General features: G+C 56.0%; 2 protein-coding genes across 6 annotated transcripts; one reads left to right on the forward strand and one right to left on the reverse strand.

Moving 5' to 3' along the window:
- Nucleotides 1-87: 87 nt before the first annotated feature.
- On the reverse strand, nt 88-11,957 carry TBC1D17 (TBC1 domain family member 17). The gene is given in 18 exon segments (XM_055310119.1): nt 88-818; nt 906-992; nt 1,702-1,818; nt 1,972-2,069; nt 3,512-3,611; nt 3,694-3,794; nt 3,874-3,990; nt 4,458-4,552; nt 5,130-5,233; nt 5,329-5,457; nt 5,812-5,870; nt 5,873-5,969; nt 6,054-6,165; nt 6,664-6,871; nt 7,571-7,694; nt 11,085-11,159; nt 11,389-11,487; nt 11,762-11,957. Coding segments are annotated over 18 exon segments (1,944 nt in total). The 5' UTR covers nt 11,783-11,957; the 3' UTR covers nt 88-617.
- A 174-nt stretch (nt 11,958-12,131) lies between these two features.
- On the forward strand, nt 12,132-20,568 carry AKT1S1 (AKT1 substrate 1). Of its 5 annotated transcripts, XM_055310127.1 has the most exons (6): nt 12,132-12,269; nt 12,810-12,923; nt 16,324-16,709; nt 17,830-17,907; nt 17,997-18,166; nt 19,483-20,568. In XM_055310127.1, exons 2-6 carry the CDS (start codon nt 12,871-12,873, stop codon nt 19,624-19,626), a joined length of 831 nt encoding a protein of 276 aa, XP_055166102.1. In that variant the 5' UTR covers nt 12,132-12,269; nt 12,810-12,870; the 3' UTR covers nt 19,627-20,568. The 5 variants fall into 5 exon arrangements, with proteins under 5 accessions (XP_055166102.1, XP_055166101.1, XP_055166104.1 ...); XM_055310126.1 differs by having other exon boundaries at nt 12,132-12,923; XM_055310129.1 differs by lacking the exon at nt 12,810-12,923 and having other exon boundaries at nt 12,133-12,269.
- Nucleotides 20,569-20,805: the final 237 nt, after the last annotated feature.

The raw sequence follows: 20,805 nt of genomic DNA on the forward strand, positions 1-20,805 counted from the left end.
CCCCTGGTAAATGGTAAGCACAGTGTCCACTCTGGCTGTCACAAAACAATGGAGTCCTGATCCCAGTAACAGAAAGCTCAATGAGCATTGGAGTTAAACACTAGTTTATTTTTTTTTCACATAACAAGAAGCTGGTAAGCAGAGTCCCCAGAGTGTTTGAACAGCTCTGCAGGCCCTTCCATCTCGATTATGTCCAGGAAGTGTCCCCACACAGCTGCTGGTGGTGGCCATACCCCAGCACCCCATCCTCACTCCTCCAAAAGCCCCAAATCCAGGCGGGAGACAGAGCCCTACCTCGACGAGCCCACAAGGGGCCTTCTCTTAACATCTCATCGGCTGGATCAAGATCACCGGGGTCAGATGTTGGCACTGCAGCATGGCCAAAAGGGACCACAAGCCACCCCCTTCCCCCATCCGGGTTGGTGCCAAGGTGGCAGCCTCTTTCCTCTACCTACATGAGGACAACTGGATGCCAGAAGTGTCAGTTTAATGATATCAGCTCACTGGGAGGGCACAGGAGGCACGGTGGGAAGGCCTGCCCTCTTCGCACCCTTCCTCCCCAGCCTCTGGGAGCTGGATAAAGTGCCTGTGCTGGGCGGGCCTACCGGCCCAGGGGGTTAGGACTCTGCACTTTCCTCTTCCTCCTCTGGCAGGATCTCCAGGCTGCTGTCTGGCTGTGGGGCTGTGTCCTCAGGGGGCGGTGGGGCTGGTGGGGCCCGGGTGGGAGAGAGAGGCAGTGGAGAGGCAGGGGGCGAGGGACTTCGGGGCTCTGTGGGTGGCACCAGACCCAAGACCTCCTGTACGTTGTGGGGCAGCTCCTGGAGGGGTGGGGGGTGGATGCAAAAAGTCAGCAGTTTACCAAAGGTGGCGGGTGGGCAAGGCTGCGGGAGAGGTCATGAACTCACCGGGCAGGTGGTCAGCTGCCGGTAGAGGGCCTCAGCCCGTGTCAGCACGTCCTCTACGCTCAGCTTCATGGTCAGCTCGTTGATGTGCTGTGGGAGGGGGTGGGTCAGGCCTGCCTGCCTGCCTGCCAGCACTCAACCACCACCGCCCGAGTGCCCACTCAGTGCCTCGTGCTGGGGATACAATGGAGGAAAGACAGGCTGGGTGGAGCTGGGGACTGGGGGGGAAGGGGAGGTCATTCCTTCTTAGGCTGCTAGCCAGCTGCAGGATACCGTGAAGGGAAAGGACACTGAGCTCCACCTCTACGGCCCTGCCTCTCATTAATGTACTGGAGCAGGGACAGGTACCCCCGTCATGTGCTGGCCACACTGAGGGCACTGCTGGGAGCCAGGGATAGGATGGAGTAGAGAAAAACAGGCCGGGTCTCATGGCCATGGTTCCCTCACCGCTTAGCCAACCATATTTTATTTTTATTTATTCATGAAAGAGACAGACAGAGGCAGAGACATAGGCAGAGGGAGAAGCGGGCACCATGCAGGGAACCTGATGCAAGACTTGATCCCGAATCCCGGGATCACGACCTGAACCGAGGGCAGGCGTCCAACCGCTGAGCCACCCACGCATCCCTAGGCAACCAGATTTTAAATAATCCTATTTTGAGTACCTACTACCCCAAGGTACTGGGGCACAGGCATAGTGCCAGCCTCCACAGAGTTCTCACCTCAACTGACATGTCCATTTATCCAGGTCAGGGTGGGCAGGGAGAGGGGGAGGACTGGGAAGGAGCCAGGGCCTCACCTTGAGGATCTCATTGGAGCCGAAGCCAGAAAGCATGAGAGTATCACGTTCCATGTCCAGAATGGCACAGGCCACCAGCAGGTGCAGATTGGGGCCAGGGAGGCCTGTCCACAGCACCTAGAAGAACCAGAGGGAGTTGTCATGGCCCAGGCTCTGCCTGAGGTCCCACCTAGATCTGCCCCCACCCCTCTGTCCATTTCCCAGCAGCCTCCCAGCTCAGAACCGCTGACTGATTTCTCTCTGCCCTTCCACCCAAACTGGCAGGCCCACCTCCCACAGCCGGAGGACATCCGGGAAGGGGAATTCTCTCTTGAACCAGATGAGCAGCCACCGGAAGCAGAAGCAAAGAGAGCCAGAGTCCTGGGAGTCTGGAGGAAGACAGTGGTGGGAAGGGTGGTACTCAGCAAAGAACAAGCTCAAAATCCATTCCAATCCCATTCTAATTCAGTGTGCATGGTGGTCAGACTGAGACTCCTATTCTGGCTGTAATAATCTCTACCAGTGGGCAGCCCCGGTGGCGCAGCAGTTTAGCGCCCCCTGCAGCCCACGGCGTGATCCTGGAGACCCGGGATGGAGTCACATGTCAGGCTCCCTGCATGGTGCCTGCTTCTCCCTCTGCCTGTGTCTCTGCCTCTCTCTCTCTCTTTTCTCTATGAATAAATAAAATCTTTAAAAAAAAAAAAAAGAAAAAAAGAATCTCTACCAGTCTAGACAAGTAACTTATGCCCAGGAAGGGAAGGCTTCAGGGGTGAGCCAGGAATGCTCTGTGTCAAGAGGAACCTTTCCCATTCTGCCTTCCAGACTCCCAAATGAGGTGAGCTAATTCCGTTTTCTACTGTCTCATAAGAGGGATGCAGGACACTCAGGGAAAAAAAAAATCTTTAATACTCGATGCCAGCGGACACAAGAGGAAGTGGACACTCATATATTCAGCTAACAAAAACATAAGCTGGTAAAAATTTCCAGGAAAGCACTGATGGGAACAAACGTTTCAAAAGCTGTAAAAAGATCTACTGCCCCTAATATAATTCCACTTCTTGGAATTTAACCTAAAGAAATTATACAGACAATATTCGTCGTGATGAAAAAACTACAAATAACCGCAATGTCCAGCAGGTCGAGTTTGACCTCCTCTTGTACGTATTTAAGACAGAAGGTCACAAAGTCGGGCAGTGAGTGTCCAAGCACCCGCGGAAGTGTTTTCTTACACTGTTTCCTCTTCAGTGAAGTGATGCCAGCAATATCTCCCTCCCCCAAGGCCACCTAAATTTCAGTAAAGAAATGCCCATAAATGAGTTAATTCATCATCCGTGTTCAAAACAACAATACCAAAAAAAAAAAAAAGAACAATACCATCAATAGCAATTTTTACTTTCTTTATGGGAATTTTTTTTTCTCCCCTTAATACCGTATATACAACAAGAAATGATTTTAAAGCCAGACTCCAGCAGTCCCAGCCCCAGAGCCCAGAGAACAGCGTTGTGATCCCCGGCTCAAAGGGAGAGGAGGTGAGAAGGGCCAGGAGCCAACCCCAGGCCTCATCTGCAAAGTATGGGATTGAGGGTAGCCTGAAGGAGCCAGCTCCATGGGGCAGGCAGGGTACACGGGGCGCTCGCAGCCATACTCACTGGGGTTTTGCTCCAAACCAATCCTGCTTTTATGTGTAAATTTTAGGTTCTGGCTTTTGCAGAGAGGTTTCTCTTGTCTGGACCCGGCCCAAATGTCCTTGACACCGTCAGTGGCCAGTTCCAGGGATGACATGGCAGGCTTGCGGCCCCTCGCTTCCTTGCGAGCCCACTGAGACACTTACCCAGGAAATCACAAAGCGGCGGGTCCAGCACTCTCAGGAGCAGCAGCAGTTGTCCGAGTTGCCGCTTCATTGTCTCCTGACTCTCCTCGAAGTTCCCATGCTACAGGAGGGAGGGCCACGTGAGGAGCCAGACCCCGATCCCTTGGAGGGGGTCTGCCTCCCGTGCCTGCCTTGGGCCTCACCACTAGCTCCATGAAGCCACAGAAACACCAGAAGGCATCCACCTCGTTCTGAATGACGTAGAGGATTGGGGAGAGAAGATCACTCATGCCCTGGACGTAGCCTGGCAGTGGGTGGACAGGAGATCAGCACCCCCCAAGGGAAGGCCTGGCCCCCAACCCCTTCCTGGGCTGGCGTCGCACCGAGATCAAAGTGGTACATGCAGTAGGTGAGGAGGATGTCGTTCAGCAGGCCCAGCCCTGGGTTCTCAGGACCCTCATAGAATTTGTTGGTCCTATCAGTACGGCTCACATCTCTCTCTGTAAAGACAGGGTGCAAAATGCAAAGGTGGAAAGGCTGCGGGGGTCCGTCACTACTGGCCCCAGGCACCAGCCCACACTCCTCTGTGGCAGACCCCAGGCAGGTGTGAGTCGGTCCAGAAACTATCTCGAGTGCCTTGGCACGAGGATTTCCACTGCTTCATGCTAGCCACACTGCCACAGCCTCCCAGCTACTAACCATCCACAGATGAGAAACAGAGGCCCAAGGAGGCAAAATCACTTGCCAAGATCTCACGAGGAGTAGACAGCAGATCCGAACCCTGAGGGGTCTGGCTCCCTTATCTGCTCCCCATCTCCTCCTGCCCATCCTGGCTACTCCCACCACTGCTCCCCCATTATCTCCCCATTGCAGAGGGTGTCCTCCTATTCCTGGGGAGGCAGGGGCTTCCCTGTCCTCTCCCTGCTGTTTGTCATCTCTCCACCCCACCCTTGGCTCTGCAACCTACCGATGAGGCTGCGGTAACCATGCAGCAGTGAGTTCCTCCGCTCCTGCTCGGGGCTCACGGATTTCCACTGCAGCTTCATTCGGAAGTACTCATCCCTGGGTGGCGGGGGGGGGGGGTGAGAACGAGGCCACCTACTCATCCTTGCCACCCCCAAGCTTCTTATTTCTGACATTTCTCATGACACAGAACATCATTGTGAGTTTTTTTTTTTAAGAAATTTTTTTAAAGTAATCTCTATCCCCCAACATAGGATTCGAACTCATAACTCCAAGATTAAGAATTGCATGCTCTACTGACTGAGCCGGCCAGGTGCCCCCTCTGTGGGCTTTTGTTCAAAGTCTGTCATCCCCGCTGGACAGAGAGCACTGGGGCGGGGGCCAGGACACATAGCAGGGGTGCAACGTGTACCAGGTGAGAGGAGAAGCGGGCCCCACGGGGTAAGGAAGCCTGCCACAGAGCAATGACTGCTAGAACAAAAAAACAGTGATGGACATGGGAGACAAGCCTGCCTGCTTCCTGCTGTCTGCCTGTATGATGGCGGTACCCAACACACAGAGGGCTCATGCCTGACGCTGTGCACCCGTGATGTGCCAGGTACTGTGCTGTGATGGGGGGATATGTCCGACTTGGGGAGCCAGAGCCTGGCGAGGGGGGTCATAGCCTCTCACTCACGTTTTCTTGCGTACATGGGCCTTATGCTCCTCGGCCGAGCCCTCCCAGCTGAGGTACCCCAGGAGGAACTTCCAAGCATCACGCCTCAGGCCAGGGCTCAGACCCTGGGAGAGAGAGAGGGCCCAGCGGTTCAGAGGGGGCCCCTGGCTCCACCCAGTCCCCCTAACTGCCCCCTGACAAGACACCCCCGGCGCCTTACCCCCGAGAAGATGCGGGCCTTCAGCACTGGGACCTCCTGCAGGCGGCCCTCGGGTCCCACATGGTGCGTCCACTCCTCCTCTGTGACTGGAGGGGCCCGCTCCACAGCTGGCCGTGGCCCCAACTCCACCTGCGCCATACAACGCAGGTGAGCCCCAGGCCACCCACATCCTCCCTGGCCCCGTCCCAGGCCACCTGCGAGTTAACTCAGAGCCCTTCTCAGCTCCACAAACAGCATGCAAGGTGGGAAGTACCCACTTCTCTGGGTCAGCACCAAAGCCACCCTCCACGTCAGGAAGGGCCCCCCGGTAATAACAGGTGATGGGTACGCAGGCTACGAGCACTCTCCCTGAAATCACTCCTCATGCCATCTGATGACTGGGGGGCTGGATCATCCCCAACACCGGGGAAAAGGAGGCCCACGGAATTATAGTCGGCTGCCCAGGTTACAGCCAGAAGACAGCAGGGTCCACCTGATACTCACACAGGAAATGACCTCAAACCCAGGCTCTGGCTCATCATCAGGGGGTGGAGGAAGGTCGGGGAGGCCCCCTCTGGGTGTGGCTGCAGGGCTCCCCGGAAGAAGTTGGTCACGCGGGAGAAGCTGCTGAAGGTGGTGGAGTAGGGGTCCTGGAGAAAGCGCTGTGGACAGGGCCAAGGGGGAGGGGAGTCACAGCTCCACCCCATCCCACCCACAGGGGCCAGGCAGGGCTCTGGGACACTCACAGACACCACGTTGGAGCTGTCCTGGTCAAAGAGCTGGAGGTGGTGGAAGGAGCTGGAGAGGGCCGACGAGTCGTGGGGGAAAACAAGGTAGAGGCGGGAGTCCTGCGGGGAGCTGGGGACGGGGCAGGATGGTGACATGCAGGCCAAAGGCCTCACCTGTGTCCCTTCCCCCTTGGGGCCCAGTGCCAAATGGCCCCCGGGGAATCCTTCACCTAAGGCCTGACCATAGCTGGACCGTGGGGGCGAGTCACACAACCCAGGGCTGGCCACTGAGGGCCAAGGCCATCCTGCCTGACCGGTTCAGGGACAGGCCAGTGCAAGGCAGCTCGGGGGATGCTGCTGGGGAAGGAGATGCTTCTGTCACCAGGGATGCTAAGCCAGGTCTCCAGAAACCCCCCTGCCCCAGAACGATACCAACTCAGAGGGAAAAAAAACAATTCTTCTTAATGTTCCAGGACCCAGGTCCTGCCCAAAATCAGACCATCCCTTGGCTTTGCGGTTACACGTGCCCGTTGATCCCCTTTTTCTGTCTTTCAATCAGGCTGTTGTTTTCACAGTCCCAAGGGGCCCGGCTGCAGCTGCAAAAGCCCGGTGCTGGGAAGAGGCTCACCTGGCCAACAGCAGGTAGCGGCTGAGGACACGGAGAAGGGCTCGGGTACCCCCGCGGTGAAAGTGCAGGGCGGGCAGGGAGCCTCCAGCCTGGGTCACCAGGACCAGGTAGGCCCAGCTGAGGCCAGGCTTGGACCGGCGGATGGACTTGAGCTCCCCAAGACTCACCGAGAACGCCCACGAGCCCCGGGGGGAACTGGGCTCCACACCTAGAAACAGCACAGATAGCCTCTGAGAGCTGCTTGGGAGCCCTGGGTCACCTCCCATGTCCTTGGAAACATAACTGACTTGCTCTAAGATCTCCCTTGGCGCTCTGTGGCCCTCAGAGTGAAGCCCATGTTCCTCAACCTCATGGCAGGCCCCTCAGGTCTATCTCCTGCCCCCTCTTCACTCCAGACACCACACTCGAGCCACAGCTCGAATATCCTAAACACACCCAGGGCCGCCCTGTGCCTCTGGCCTTGCATGGCTGCCCTCTCTGCTGGGGAGAAAACTCCCAGGTCTCCCCCCAAGAGCCAGGGGCTGGCATCACTCCTTCCTGGAAGGCTTCTCCATTCCCCAGAGGGGCCAGATGCCTCCTCTGGTGCCCCCTGCACTCCGGGATAGCCCACATCACCCTCTCACCCTGCAACTGTCACCCTTACAGCCTGGAAACCTTCACAGGCAGGACTCATGATTGCCCACAAACAATCCAGGAGCCCAGTGAGATGAGCAAGGCTGCAACCCCTGGAGGACCTGCGGGGCTGGACCTGGGCTAGGGACAGTCCTGTGCCCCGATCCATTCTCCTGAGACTGGAAGGCCAGCACTGATGGCCATCTTGACTGTGGTCAGCAAAGCCTGTGGAGCCATGACCAATGAGGGTAAGACATGTCTCCACCTGCCCCCCAGGGGCACCGGCTCAGCCTACCTCTAGTGGGCTCTGAGTGGCGGGACTGTGGCCGCACAGTGCTAATGACTGCCCAGTCGGGTTCATAGCCGGGATCAAAGGTTGGTTCCTCCTCAGAAGTGCACGAGTCACCCCCACTGACATCCTTGGGAAACGAAAGGAAAAGAGTGAGGGGCTGTAGATTCAGAGTTTCCCAGATCCAAGCTGCAAGGCTGACCTGGAAGGCAGCCTCAGTGAACAAATAAAGAAACTGAGGCAGACAGCAGTGCAGATGAGGCCGTGCTGAGGGTCACAGTGCTGTCACAGCTGATGGTGCTGGCCACCAGCCATGGGGAAGGACAGGGAGGGCTGCAGCGACTGGAGTCCCTTCCCAGGCTAGTGTGCACCATCCTGTCAGGCAAAGGCTAGAAGGTGAAAACTGCATTTCCCAGGCTCCTTTGAAGCCTAGAGGTCAAGACACAAGATGTAAGTAGAAAGCAGGAAAGAGCCAACTTCCTGCCAATCGGGCTGTGTCATTAATGGTGGACACTCCTGTTTTCCCACAGAGAGGTGACTAGGATAGAGGTGACAGCTAGCTCAGTCTCCCAGCATTCAGTCATCTAGCTTGGTGAGAGCCAACTGGCTTCCTGCCCTTGGGTGGCAGCTCGGGTGGTAGTGTTCTTGGGCCTCCATAGGTGCCATGATGATCTCTCCTCACTGCCCTCATTTCGGAAGTGGTGGCAGCTCCCCTGGCAGGTCAGTTCTATAAGGTCACTCCTGTTCTACTAGCCCTTGTAAAATCTGGCAAGCTTCTACTCATCTGCCTTTAATCCCTTCCTGCTGACAGTAATTGGAGTGTTTTGTGTCTCCTGCAATGAAATCCTGCCTGATGGGACCTTGTTGGAAGAACCCAGATGGGTCCTACATGAAAGCCATTTCTGCTATTCCTTCTAGGTTGACAGAGCCCTCCCCAAAACAGAAGCTAAAACCTCCCACTATTTGTTTTCCCAGACTTCTTTGTTGTTCTGAGTAGCCTTGGGCCCTACCTCTGGCCAGTGGAAGCTGAGATGCCATCAGTGGAGAGTTTAAAAGGGAAATTCTTGATTATAAAAGGCATGTACAGGGTTGACCAGCACCCTATTCAGGCCAGTCTTTGGGTGCTGTTGAGGGAAAGCATGGTGTCTGGAGCTTTGGCAGCCAACTGGGGCCATGAAGGAAGTCACTAAGACACCTGTTCACAGGGCTGCTGAACCATCCCTGGGAAAACCATCCCTGGTCCCCATGTTTTGTGAGATGAATCTCATGTTTCATCAATGTTTACATAACATAAAGAGAGTCAATATTGTTTTCTGCCAGCATTTGCAGCCCTCTGCCTCTTGGGCACGTGGCAGGATCGTAGCTCACTGAGCTCTACTGGCTGGGTGGAGCTATGCAACCTATTCTGACCAAAGGGCTGGGATGTACCCCTACCAGGATGGACTGTTTAATTGCCTGGCAAGAGCTCTTGCCCTCTGCCACAAGGAATGGTGGCTGCTCTAGCAGCAGGCTTCCATAAGTAATCACGGCGAGCAAAGCTCCTGACCAACCCGCAACGTGTACAAAGTGAGCAAAACCAGTCAAAAAAGCTGGAGCTCCAGCAGCCTTTTTGGTCCATAAGGCAGCCGTGAGGAAGGCGCCCCATGCCGAGAATGACACAGCAAAGATGGAAGGATTGGTGAGGACATGTGAACCTGTACTGCTGACTTCTAGACTTTTCAAGCGAGAAGTATGAGCTACTATCGAGCTGAAGCCACGGTCGTTTCTGTTTCTATTCCATGTGGCCAAATATAACTCCTACCTGATGCAGAGCATCTGGGAAATGCCTTGTTTTTTTCTGATGAGGACAGATGTGACTGGCACCCTGTTTGCCCCCTTCTTCCTGCCTCAAAAGGCAGATACAGGAGCTGCAGCTAAATCATTAAAAAATTACCAGGGCACGCAAAGGAGGGTCTCAACAATCTGGGCCCCGACATTGCCAGCCAAGGCCAGCAGCCTCTTTGAGTGTCTTGTAAAACGAGAAAAATAAACTTGTCTGTTAACTTGTCTTCTGCCAGATTTTGTGTTCCCTGGAGCTAAGCGTATTCTGCGTGTGTGCCTTTTCCACTGCAGTCTACCTCAGTGAGTTTTTTTTCTTTTTTTTTTTAAGATTTTATTTATTTCTTCATTAGAGACACACAGAGAGAGGCAGAAATTTAGGCAGAAGGAGAAGCAGGCTCGCGAGACTTGATCCCAGGACCCCAGGATCACAACCTGAGCCAAAGGCAGACGCTCAACAACTGAGTCACCCAGGAGCCCCCCTCAGTGGGTTTGTGTTAGTCAAAAATAAGATTGCCGAAGAGGACAGTCACATTTTCAAGAGAGGCACTCAGCCGACCTGTGAAGCTGACAAAAAACGCAGAATGCTCGATGCTTCCTCCTCAACCCTGGCTTGAGCAGAGTTCTGGAATCTCCATTTGTCACTCACACACACACACACACACACACACACACACACACACACACACACACACTCGCCAGGTTATTCAAACCCCCACTGCCCCAAGTGAGGCTTCATTCTCTCTACCCCTGGCACACCATTCTAACCTTCTTCCTGACCTCCCTGCCTCCAACTTCCCTCTATTCGGACCTGCCCATTCCCAGCACGGTCTCTCAGGAGAGCTTTCCACACCCACACGCTTCTCCTCCCATGGTTCCCCCAGGGCCTCTAGAAACACCATGCAAGCTTCCCAGTCGGGCATTTCAGAATCAACCATCTTCCCAGCAAACCGCTCTACAGAGACACCCCATTTCCTCCTGCCATCCCTGAAGTATTTTCTTGCTCCCTTATCCTTAGAGTTCCAGCGCAAATGTCTGCTTCCTCCAGAAAGGGGCAGGCCTCTGGAATCAGAGAGTCTGGTATCAAACTCAAGTTCCAACACCTCCTAGCTTTTTGATCTTGCAAAAGGAACTTCCAATCATTGTGCCTCAGTTTCCCAAAGTAGAATGGGGGTGAAGACTGAGGCAGGGTCTAAGTCAGACTCCTCTCTGGGTCCCAGCAAAGAGCCTGGTGACAAAAAGCCTCAGGAGCCTCTAAGAACAAGAAGGGCAAAGTATGGCACCCAGGGTAGGAAGGTGTCCTGGGAAGTGGGTGAGCCACCTGGGTCAGGGTGTGTTTCCTCTCTGAAGGGGACATGCCACACCCCTTCAGGCTCTTGTGGACCGAGAGCTCGTGGAACCCGAATCCACAGGCCACGCTGTCCTCTCGCACCCTGGCAGGGCTCTCCTAAGAGGAAACAGATGAGGAAGCAGCTGTCCCCTAGGCTACGAATCTCATGGTGTCAGCTTTCTTTTGCTAGGGCATCTTCAGCCCCATTTTACAGACAAGAGGAAACCAAGGAGCAAAAAGAACCTAGATCCCAACAAGGATCACACAAGCTCCAAAAGTAAGTCTGGGTTTGCATCCAGGTCCTTCAAACACCTTCCACTGCCTGAACCTGGAAAAAAGCGAGTGGAGAGACGAGAAGAGAGAAAAGCCTACCTTCTTGGAGAAGAGAATTTGGGTGGAATCTCCAGCCTCCTCTACAGGAACCCAATGCAGGAGAACATCGCTGTCCTGAGGAAAGAAAAGAGGAATTAGAGAGACTCCCCTCCAATCACCGCAAGCTGTATTTCTGTACTTCTTCCCCGGCCCGGACCCTCGGGCTTACAAAGCCCCCTTTATACCCCCAGTCCGCACTCCGAGCCTTCTTAATGTCCCATCGTGACCTCCTAGATCATACTCTTATAGACGCCGCCTCCATCCCGCCCAGGGCCCGCCGGAGCCCTGCTCCCTCCTGGCCCACCTTCTCCACAACGCGGATGACGCCAGCGATGAGGGAGTCCGGGTCCTGGTGCTTCTTGGCGCTGGTGTGCAGATACACACCACCCTTCTCAAACACCACCTGGGGACACAAATCGGTGAGGGGCGGGACCCAAGCGCAGGACAGCCAGGGGGCGGTGCCCAGAGGAACGTCCCAGCCGCCGGGGGCGGGGCCACAAGGTAAGGGTCTTCCCTAGGGCAGCAGAGGGGAGGGTGACAGTATTTATAAAGGAATGGTGTCTTTGCTCGGGCTCAGCCGGGCTCCCAGAGCTCCGGCAGGGCGTTGGGCGAAGCCGACTACCAGAGGGCGTCGCTTCGCATCCCCAGGAGGGAAAGAACGCGTTCCCAGTGCTTACCCTGTAACCGGCTCCCTCCATAGCCGCGGCCGAGGTCCCACTGCCCCGGTCCTCTCCCTTTCCGGGTCACCGTGCTGTCACATCCGGATAGGAGACTCCCCTCAAGCCTGGACAGTGGTAGCACCCTTGCCTGTTCTAGAACAGGAGTGGACGTAACCACCTTTCAGAACGGGGTGGCTGAACTTGAACCACGAGGGTGTAAGTCACATGGCACGCACGGGAAAGGAGGGGCAGGCCAGCGAGAGTGCGCATGCGCAGTGCTGCTTCCCTCACCAAGGAGTAAACAAGGGGGAGGATCCAAGGGCTCCACCCCCTCGCCCCAGCGCTCTCCGAAACACCTCCTTCTTTCTCCATATTGTATACTGGCATCGAAGCCAAGGAGATTCCATTTTGCTCGAGGGCACGGCCAAAGCTTGTCAGCTACGGCCATGTTAATGCGGGGCAGTCCCATCTCTCTGAGGGGCGCAACAGCAAGGTCCTGGAAAAGAGACGGGTAAAGGAAAAGAAGGTGAGAGGAGGCGTACGTCACGAGAGGTGCTGAGGGACTTGGGTTAACGGGATGAAGCCGTCAGTATCCCCGGGTACGAAGCGGACCCAGTCGAATTCCTGAGTCACCGTCGGGAGGCGGCGGTGTGGGCCGCCATATTGAAGCCTGGCAAAGCGAAGCAAAAAAAGTTGCCATATTGGATTTTCCCCAGCATTGGTGCTGAAGGGGGATAGGCTGGAGGGAGAGTCCATGTACGCTTTGGGCAAGTGATGCTAGGATGGTTGCCATGTCGTTAATGGGCACTACTTTCCTCCATTTCTGTGGAAGAAGTTGACAATGGGTGAGGGGCGTCAGGTCGCTGGCCTTAGTTTACTGTGGTCCTGAGAATACACGTGCCGACGGCCGTATTTCTTAGCAAATCGAAATGGTCTTGGCTTGTTTCCGAGCAAGCTGAAGCCTTTCTTTCACCATCTTTCTTATGGGCACCCTGCTGTCGCCACTGCCCCACTGTGATCCGGTGATGTCCCCGTGGTCATTATGGTCTCGGGCGGCCCCGATAAGGGAGGCGGAGTGTGCAGCATGGAGGAGGGCCAACCACGCGGAAGTGACGCGAGGCGCCGCCATGTCTTTTGAGGGCGGCGACGGCGCCGGGCCGGCCATGCTGGCTACGGGCACGTGAGTGGAGGCGGCGTTGTGAACCGCGGTGTGGGGAGGATTTGGCCGTCCGGAGGAGAGGGGCGCTGGGAGGGCGAGCCGCTCGCGGGAGGGGTATGGCCTGAGTAGATCAGAGGGCAGAGATCTTCCAGCGACCCTACGCTGAGCGCTGGGAAGGGGTAGCCCGCGGGAACCGTTGTGTCTCACCGGAGGCAAAACCTAGACAGCCTTATCCTCCGGTCTGCAGACCCACTAGGATCCTTGCCTTGGTCGTGGACCATGTCCACAGGGTCTGGGGGTTGCTCGGGGGGACTCGGGGCTCCCTCACCCGTCCAAAGGCGGGACTTCCGGTCCTGGCCCCCCACCTGGGCGGGATTTCCTGTTTTCTTCCTAGAGAAGTGGGTCCTCCCTGGACCCCCGGGCGAGGTGGGGAGAAGGTTTCTGAGAGGTCGAGGAAGAGCCCAGGCCTTCACCTTTCCTCCGGCCTCGCGGGGTGGGGGCTGGGGGTCCACCCTCGAGTTTCTCCCACTTTGGGGCGGGGGTGCACTGCCAATTTGACAGGTGGTCGGAAGGGGGCTTAATTAGCATTCCTCCTTCCGTGGTGGACTTTTGCCTCTTTCCTCACCTCTTCCTAGAGTTATTTCTTTCAGTTCACCTCCTCATCTCATCCTAAAGGGCCAATTACCTTAGCTTTCCCCTCCCCCTCCTCTGGGGGACAAGTCTCACCTCTCTCCCTAATCCTAGGCTCCTCAAATTGGTTGGCTGAGGACCCTCCGTCCATCTCTGAGCTCCTTAGAGGATACAAGACTTCCTCCAGCAGCTGAAAGGGTAGAGTCTCCCCTGGTCTTGGCCACTCTACTTTTAAACAATTAATGCCAGAGAGCCCCCAGGCCTTGGCAGAGAAGTTGAGTTGCCCTCCTTGTATTTGCCCAGTCCTCCTCCTCTTTACAGTGGGAGGACCCTCACACCCACTCACCCCCATTACACTCTTTTCAATCCTGTAACTACTCTAAGATCTAGGACAGAGAGTTTAATCCTGATGTCCCAGAGATGTGAAAGCCCTAGGCCTAGCACTGCCAGGCTGTGTGACCTTGGGCCAGTCATTTCCCTGCCCTGAGCCTTGGTTTCCTCCTTCTGGTAGGTGAGACCCTGAGCACTTCTCAGTTCTATTGGATTTTGGAGTCAGGCAAACAGCAGAGTCAGCCCTGCTCTGACCCATTTAACTTCTGGGCCTCTGACCAATGCCTTAGGCTGTCTGAGCCTCACTTTCTCCATCTGAATGTAAACCTTTCCTGATAAGGAAGGCAAGATGGCATCTGGGATTAAGAACAGGCTCTCCTCTCCAGCCCCTTTTACCTCATTGAGATACTGAATCTCCCTAAGCCCTCGATGTGCAACCATGAAATAGGGTAATAACAGCCCCTCCCTCATAGGGTTGGGGAGAAGGTAGCATGAGAATGGTGATGATCCATTTGCATCCCTGCCTGGCATGTGGGAAGTGCAGGGTGAGTTTGCCATGGGGTCTGTCAGGAATGGTGCTGGTTGTGCCCTCACTGTGTGTGGCTTCCAGCAAGGGAAGTACTCTATGGGCTGTCTCATTAGTGAGACATTAGTGAGGTAACAGCTCCCACCTTAGTGGGTCAGGTGGGAGGTAAAATGAGAGGTGTAGACTCCCTACACAGAGTAAGTGCTCAGCAAACACTGGTTCATGTGATTATAAGTTGAAAAGGGCCTGCATATTGAAATCAAATAACCCTGGCTGGACTAGAACCTTGCTTGAATTCCTTCAATGTTGGGGTGCCCCCTACCTCCCTGAGGAGGCTTCTCGGCTTCCTAGCAGTCCTGGTTTAACCACTTTGATTTACAGGAAGAAGAAAATGAGACACAGAGAGGGCCAGTCAGTGGTCCAAGGTCACACAGCAGGTTTGAGATGGCCGGAAGCCAGCCCACTTGCCCTTGCTCTTTTCTCTCTCTCTCTCTTCTTTAAGTTTGTTTATTTATTTAAATAATCTCTACACCCTTTGTGGGGCTCTTGATTACAATCCCAAGATCTAGAGTTGCATGCTCTTCCAGTTGAGCTCGCCAGGCACCCCAACCCCTTGTTCTTTTCATTTCATAAGTAGATGCATCCAGTAGATTGTCTGCTTAGGACAGACCTGTTCCGGGGTACAGATCCCCGACCTTGGGGAGCTCAGATGTGTGATGGAGGAGGCAGACAGGTACAATTGTCACAAGCTCAAGTGACAGTGAGGTATAATGGATGTAGCCCAGGGCATTGTGGGTCTAGGGAAGGCATCTGGCAGAAAAGTCTTGTAGGAAATACAAAACTTCATGGATGGAGTCTAGGCACAGAGAGCAGCTTGCACACCATTTTCTGCTCCATCCCTGGTCTCTGAGGCCTGTCAGGTGCTGGGCAATGCTGGCAGCCCAGAGATTAATCCCACGGGCTCCCCCTCAGGTGGCTCCACAGTGGCTGGGGAGATGGAGGTGGATCCAAACAGTACTCCCCATAGGGATATGTGCTAGAATGGGAGGACTCTCAGACATTGTAGGAGTCCAGACAGTGGGGACTGAGCCAATCTGGGGTGAGGGGAAGCTCCTTCTACGCTAGGGTGAGAGAAAGGTCAACAAGTAATCAGAGAACAAGTTATCCAGGTATAGGGGGACCACTTAACTGCAGGTCTGAGGCCTCAGAAGTCTGGAAGGTTGTGAAGCTGAGTGCAGAGCCAGGGTTACGACCATGTCCTGGGGATACTAGGGAGAGGCAAGGGCAGTTCCAGTGTAGAAGGACCCCAAGGGGCCCGAACTGGAGGCTCAGAGGTTCAGGAAGAGGCTGGAATGATCGTCCTGCAGAAAAAGAATGCAGGCGAGGCATATAACTTCAAATCTTCTATAAGCTGCATTAAAAAAGTCAAAGGAAAACAGATAAAAGTCATTTTCGCCTTTTATCAACTAGCCATTATATCTGAGATGTCATCTTTTCCACATGTAATCAACCTCAGACTGCCAGTGAGATCTCTGATATCCAACCTTTTTTGTCCCAAGTCTTCCAAAATCCAGCGTGGGTTTCATACTCACGGCACCTCTCACCTTGGACCCGCCACATCTCAAGGGCTCCTTAGTCACACAGGTGGCGGGTGGTGCCCACATTGGACTAGGCAGGGCCAAGAGGAGGGGCGGGGGCTGTCTGTACTGGGCGTGGCGGGAGGAATGGGTCCGGAGGGTTGGGGACGGTGCTAGGAGGTGTGGATGGTGGGGAATGTGGGAGAGTGGCAGATTTCGGGGAAGGGGCTGAGCTCGGCCGGGACCAGGTAGCTGGGAGGGGTGGGAACGGTGTCTTGGGGCAGGTGGACACGTAGGGGCCAGGTGCAGACAGGGCAGCCAGCCGGGCCTCAGCTCTCTGTCCTGCTCTGCCCTGCAGGGCGTGGATGGCGTCGGGGCGCCCCGAGGAGCTGTGGGAGGCGGTGGTGGGGGCCGCCGAGCGCTTCCGGGCCCGGACAGGCACGGAGCTGGTGCTGCTGACTGCCGCGCCGCCCCCGCCACCCCGCCCAGGCCCCTGTGCCTACGCGGCCCATGGCCGTGGGGCCCTGGCTGAGGCTGCCCGCCGTTGCCTCCACGACATCGCCCTGGCCCATAGGGCTGCTGCTGCTGCCCGGCCCCCCGTGCCCCCGCCAGCACCACAGCCACCCAGCCCTGCTCGGAGTCCACCTCGGCCTGCCCCGGCCAAGGAGGAGGACGAAGAAGACGAGGAGGAGCGGACAGAGACGGAGACCTCTGGGGAGCGGCTGGGTGTCAGCGATGATGGAGGTGAGAGGGGTGGGGGCTGGGGTGGCTCTTGGGCTTGGCAAATGGCCTGCAAAGTCAGAATCCCGGAGGGGTGGGCCTCACCTGTCCCTGCGCCCCGGTGTTCTGTGGCAGCCCCAGGCTCAAAGAGCCTTGGAGCAGGCTGGCTTGACCTGGGCCCTGCTGTGCAACTTGGAGCAGGTCATTTCCCCTCTCCCAGCCTGTATGGTTACATGTTAACCGGGAGCCAGCTCTGTGCTAGGAGGTGCTAGACACAGACACAGAGCCAGCTTCGGCCCTTTTCTTGAGGGACTCCCAGTCCTGCCAAGGAATTGGTAGTCCAATGGGAGACCGTGCCCTGTGGCGACCATGGGGTCGGAACCTGAGCTGGGAGCTCGAGCAGAACGAGAGTTATTTCAAATCTGGGGTGCCTAGTGCTGGTGAGAAAGGTAGGAATTACAGAGGAGTCAGGAATGCAGGCCACAGCTTAAGGGAGCCAGGGGGAAAGCAACTGGCTGTTTTGAGGGGAATCAGGAGGTTGGATACTTCAGAGAGACTGGACTATAACATTAGGGCTTTGGAGAGTGATTAGGAGTTTGCGGGAGGGGTGTATGTGCCGTAAGTAGGACTTACTCCTGTGTTGTCACCATTAATGCTTTCTTCTTCATTGTTGCTGGGGGAGACCCGCCTAGGATTCAGGGCACAGACTCTGGAACCAGGAGGCCTGCATTCAAATCCTGGTGACTGAATATGCTGTACGAGCAGCATTATTAACTCTGGAACTTTGGGCAAGTGATTTGACTTCTCTTGTGCCTCCTGGTCCCCCTTTGTCAAACAGGGATCACAGTTGGCTCATGTTCTATCCGTCTGTATTTTGAGTCCTTTATCCCAAACAGATCTTGCAGATTTCATGTTTATCCAGCCAGTTGTTTTCACCTGAGGGCGTAACAGACAGAAACTGGATTTGTTTCTGCTGATGACCAGGCAGATAACCAAGGGGAGGGTGTTTGAGGCAGAGGGAATAATTCCAGAAGCCCTGAGGCTTTTGAGGGCCCGGCCGATGCAAGGAGTGGGGAGATGGTGGTGGTGGCACATGGGGTACAGTGGGGACCTGACTGGCCTGAGCCTCTAACCTCATTCATAGGGCTCTTTGTAATGGACGAGGATGCCACACTCCAGGACCTGCCCCCCTTCTGTGAGTCGGACCCTGAGAGCACAGATGGTAAGTGTCCCAGGCTGTCCCCACTCCGCCACCCCCAGGGTGCTGGGATGAAGGCAAGGACAGAGGCTGAAGACCATTGTCTCTCCCAGATGGCAGCCTGAGTGAGGAGACCCCTGCTGGCCCCCCCGCCTACTCCGTGCCCCCGGCCTCAGCCCTGCCCACGCAGCAGTATGCCAAGTCCCTGCCTGTGTCCGTGCCCGTCTGGGCCTTCAAGGAGAAGAGGCCAGAAGCACGGTCATCAGATGAAGAGAATGGGCCGGTGAGGGGCAGAAGGGAGAAAAAAAGGAGGGTGGAGGGAGGGACTCAGAGTCACTTCCTCCAGGAAGCCCTCTGGCATGGAAGCCACATTTCCTGGGCTTGATCTTGCCCTCCACCTCAGGAGGCAGATTTTTGGGCCAGAGCCCTAAAGCTTGAACTACTTCAGCCTTACAGTGTACCCCAGTGCCATGCAGAAAAGCCTCTTCTCGGTTTTAGGAACAGCTTCATTTATAGAATACCTGCTCCTGGCAAGGCACAGGTATTTTGGTATCCCCTCCAGAAGGGGAAACTGAGGCACAGAGGGGTTAGGTCATCTTCTGTCCCCACCCTGCGTGTTCCTGGCTCCTCCCCTACCTCCTCTTTCTCTGGCACAATCCTACAGGTGGCTTTCCTGGCCTGGCCTGGGTGGCTCCTCCTCACCCAGCGCTGAACTTCCTTGAGGCACCGGGAGTATCTGTGACTTCCCGGGATCTCAGCTTGGAAAGGGCAGAGCTGGGACTGGAACCCACCCTCCTTTTGGAAAGGAGTTACAGACTGCAAGGGAGGCAGCCCTGGAGTCCCATGGTCATCCTGTATCTCTCTCCCCCGTGCCCCCCCCCCCCCCCCCGCCCTCATTGACACATTAGCAGCATCCATCTGCCCTCTGCCTGTATTGCCAGTTAACAACATCTGAGGCCTGAGTGGTGGGGGTGCTGGTCTGACCTCTGAACCGGCTCAGGTCCAGCCTCTGTCCCTGGCCTCTCCCATTCTCCTGGAGGCTAGGCCCAGCTCAAGGTGTGGGGCCAAAAGGGAGATTGCACTAATTGCTGGAGCAGACAGAATGACAGAGCCCCTCCTGGGTGGAGGCCATGGTGAAACCAGGCCCCTTCCCTATAGCGCTGGCAACGTGGTAGCTCACACTTCTTGAGCACTCACTGTGCTGATTGTCTCAGGCGCTGTCATCAGCCGCACGTTTTAAAGGGGAGACTGAAGCCTCAGGAGATGAAATGCTTGTTGACAGCTACTCGTTGGCAGAGGCCCAACCCACATCCTTAGACATGACACCCCCTGGTATCTAGCCTTGATAGCAGAGAAACAGCACTTCCACTGTGTAAGAAGGAACTGAAGGATAGTGGGACGGGTAGCTGTTCTTACACGTAGAGTTAGGCCAAGAAGGGAAGGAAGAGAGGGCCAGGAAGGCTTCTTGGAGGAGGTGGTATTTGGGTTGGTTAGAAGGATCCTACAAGGAGCAAGATAGGGTAAAGGGCCTTCCTGGCAGTAGGCAAAAAGTGCTGGGGCGGGGCCGCGGCGGGCGCTGACCCCGCCCTGGTCTCGCAGCCCTCTTCGCCGGACCTGGACCGCATCGCGGCGAGCATGCGCGCGCTGGTGCTGCGGGAGGCCGAGGACACCCAGGTCTTCGGGGACCTGCCGCGGCCGCGGCTCAACACCAGCGACTTCCAGAAGCTGAAGCGGAAATACTGAGGCCCAGGGAGAGCGCTTCCAGGCCCAGCGTCCGCCCCGCCCCACACTACACCCCTGCCCCGCCCCTGGGCCCGGCCAATCCGAGTCAGACCCGGGACCGGCTTCTCAGGTTCCCGGGGTCCCAGGATTGCCCCTTCCCCGCCAATTCCCGCCGTCCTTCCAAGCCCACGACCCCCTCTCGCGCCGAGGAGCGGGACCTATCTAGTTTCCGGATTGGGTCTGTCGCTGCATTTTTTTTTGCCCAGCGACAGGTTCTTTCGATTAAGGGATTGGCTCGCTCCCGGACCGGGGCGTGGCTAGTTTTAAGCCCTCATAAGGGTCAACTGTCGTTTTCGCCCAGTGACAAGAGCTTCGCTCGCGCGGCATTGGTTGAAAAAGAACAGCCAAGCCACAGGATTGGGGAGTGGTAAGCCACTACAACCTAGAGAATAGGCAACTTCATTTGATTGGCTTGAACGTAAAGGGCTTGACCAATCTCCCGGAGTCGCCATCCCACCCTTCCTAGTTTGTCCCACCTGATAGGCTCCAGCCCTCTGGGCGCGTGGCCAAACCCTCCTAACCCCAGGATTGGCCTGCGGCCTTAAATTTACGTTCTTTACACTACTGGGACTGGGGTCGCTTTTGACCGAGTCCTGACTACGTGCCCCTCTACCCTCTCCCAGGGATGGCCCAATCCTGTCCCTGCGTCTGACACCCTCTTCGGTTCATCCCACAACAGCCTGCCAATCGTAGTCCGTCCTTGCAGTCAGGACGGCACCAGCTCCCGCCCCTCTCCCCCCACCCCCACAGGTGCCTTAAAGGGCCCTTGTCCACCCGAGGTGGGGGGCAGGGGCCCTCGCTCTCCGGCCCTTGTGTGGGGAAGAGAGTCGTGGGTGGGGATCGGGAGTTGGGAGCGGTGGTCTGAGATTAAAAGTTTTACCTCTGACAAAGGAGTATAGAGTGTGTTCATTCAACACTTTGAAGCCGAATGAGCAGCACCTAGTTGACTTTCAGTGTAAAGTTGGGAGTCGGAATTACTGTTCCCATTTTACAGATAAGAGATTCATGGGGTTGTAGGGGGAGATTCCAGTTCTGTGTGACCACTGATCCCCGATCTTTGGGGGGGTGAGTGTTGGAATGTGAATGGTCTTCAAAGCATCAGTGTTTGGAATCCACTCAGTCCCGACAGCCAGAAGCGAC

Source organism: Nyctereutes procyonoides, unplaced genomic scaffold (assembly GCF_905146905.1).
Source record: "Nyctereutes procyonoides isolate TBG_1078 unplaced genomic scaffold, NYPRO_anot_genome, whole genome shotgun sequence".
In the NCBI taxonomy this organism is placed as follows: domain Eukaryota; kingdom Metazoa; phylum Chordata; class Mammalia; order Carnivora; family Canidae; genus Nyctereutes; species Nyctereutes procyonoides.

Coding starts and splice junctions, on each gene's coding strand:
- AKT1S1 (XM_055310126.1), top strand. CDS start 12,727: ATGGGCACCCTGCTGTCGCCACTGCCCCACTGTGATCCGGTGATGTCC. Junction 16,710..17,829: donor GGGTGTCAGCGATGATGGAG/GTGAGAGGGGTG, acceptor CCTCATTCATAG/GGCTCTTTGTAATGGACGAG. Junction 18,167..19,482: donor CAGATGAAGAGAATGGGCCG/GTGAGGGGCAGA, acceptor CTGGTCTCGCAG/CCCTCTTCGCCGGACCTGGA.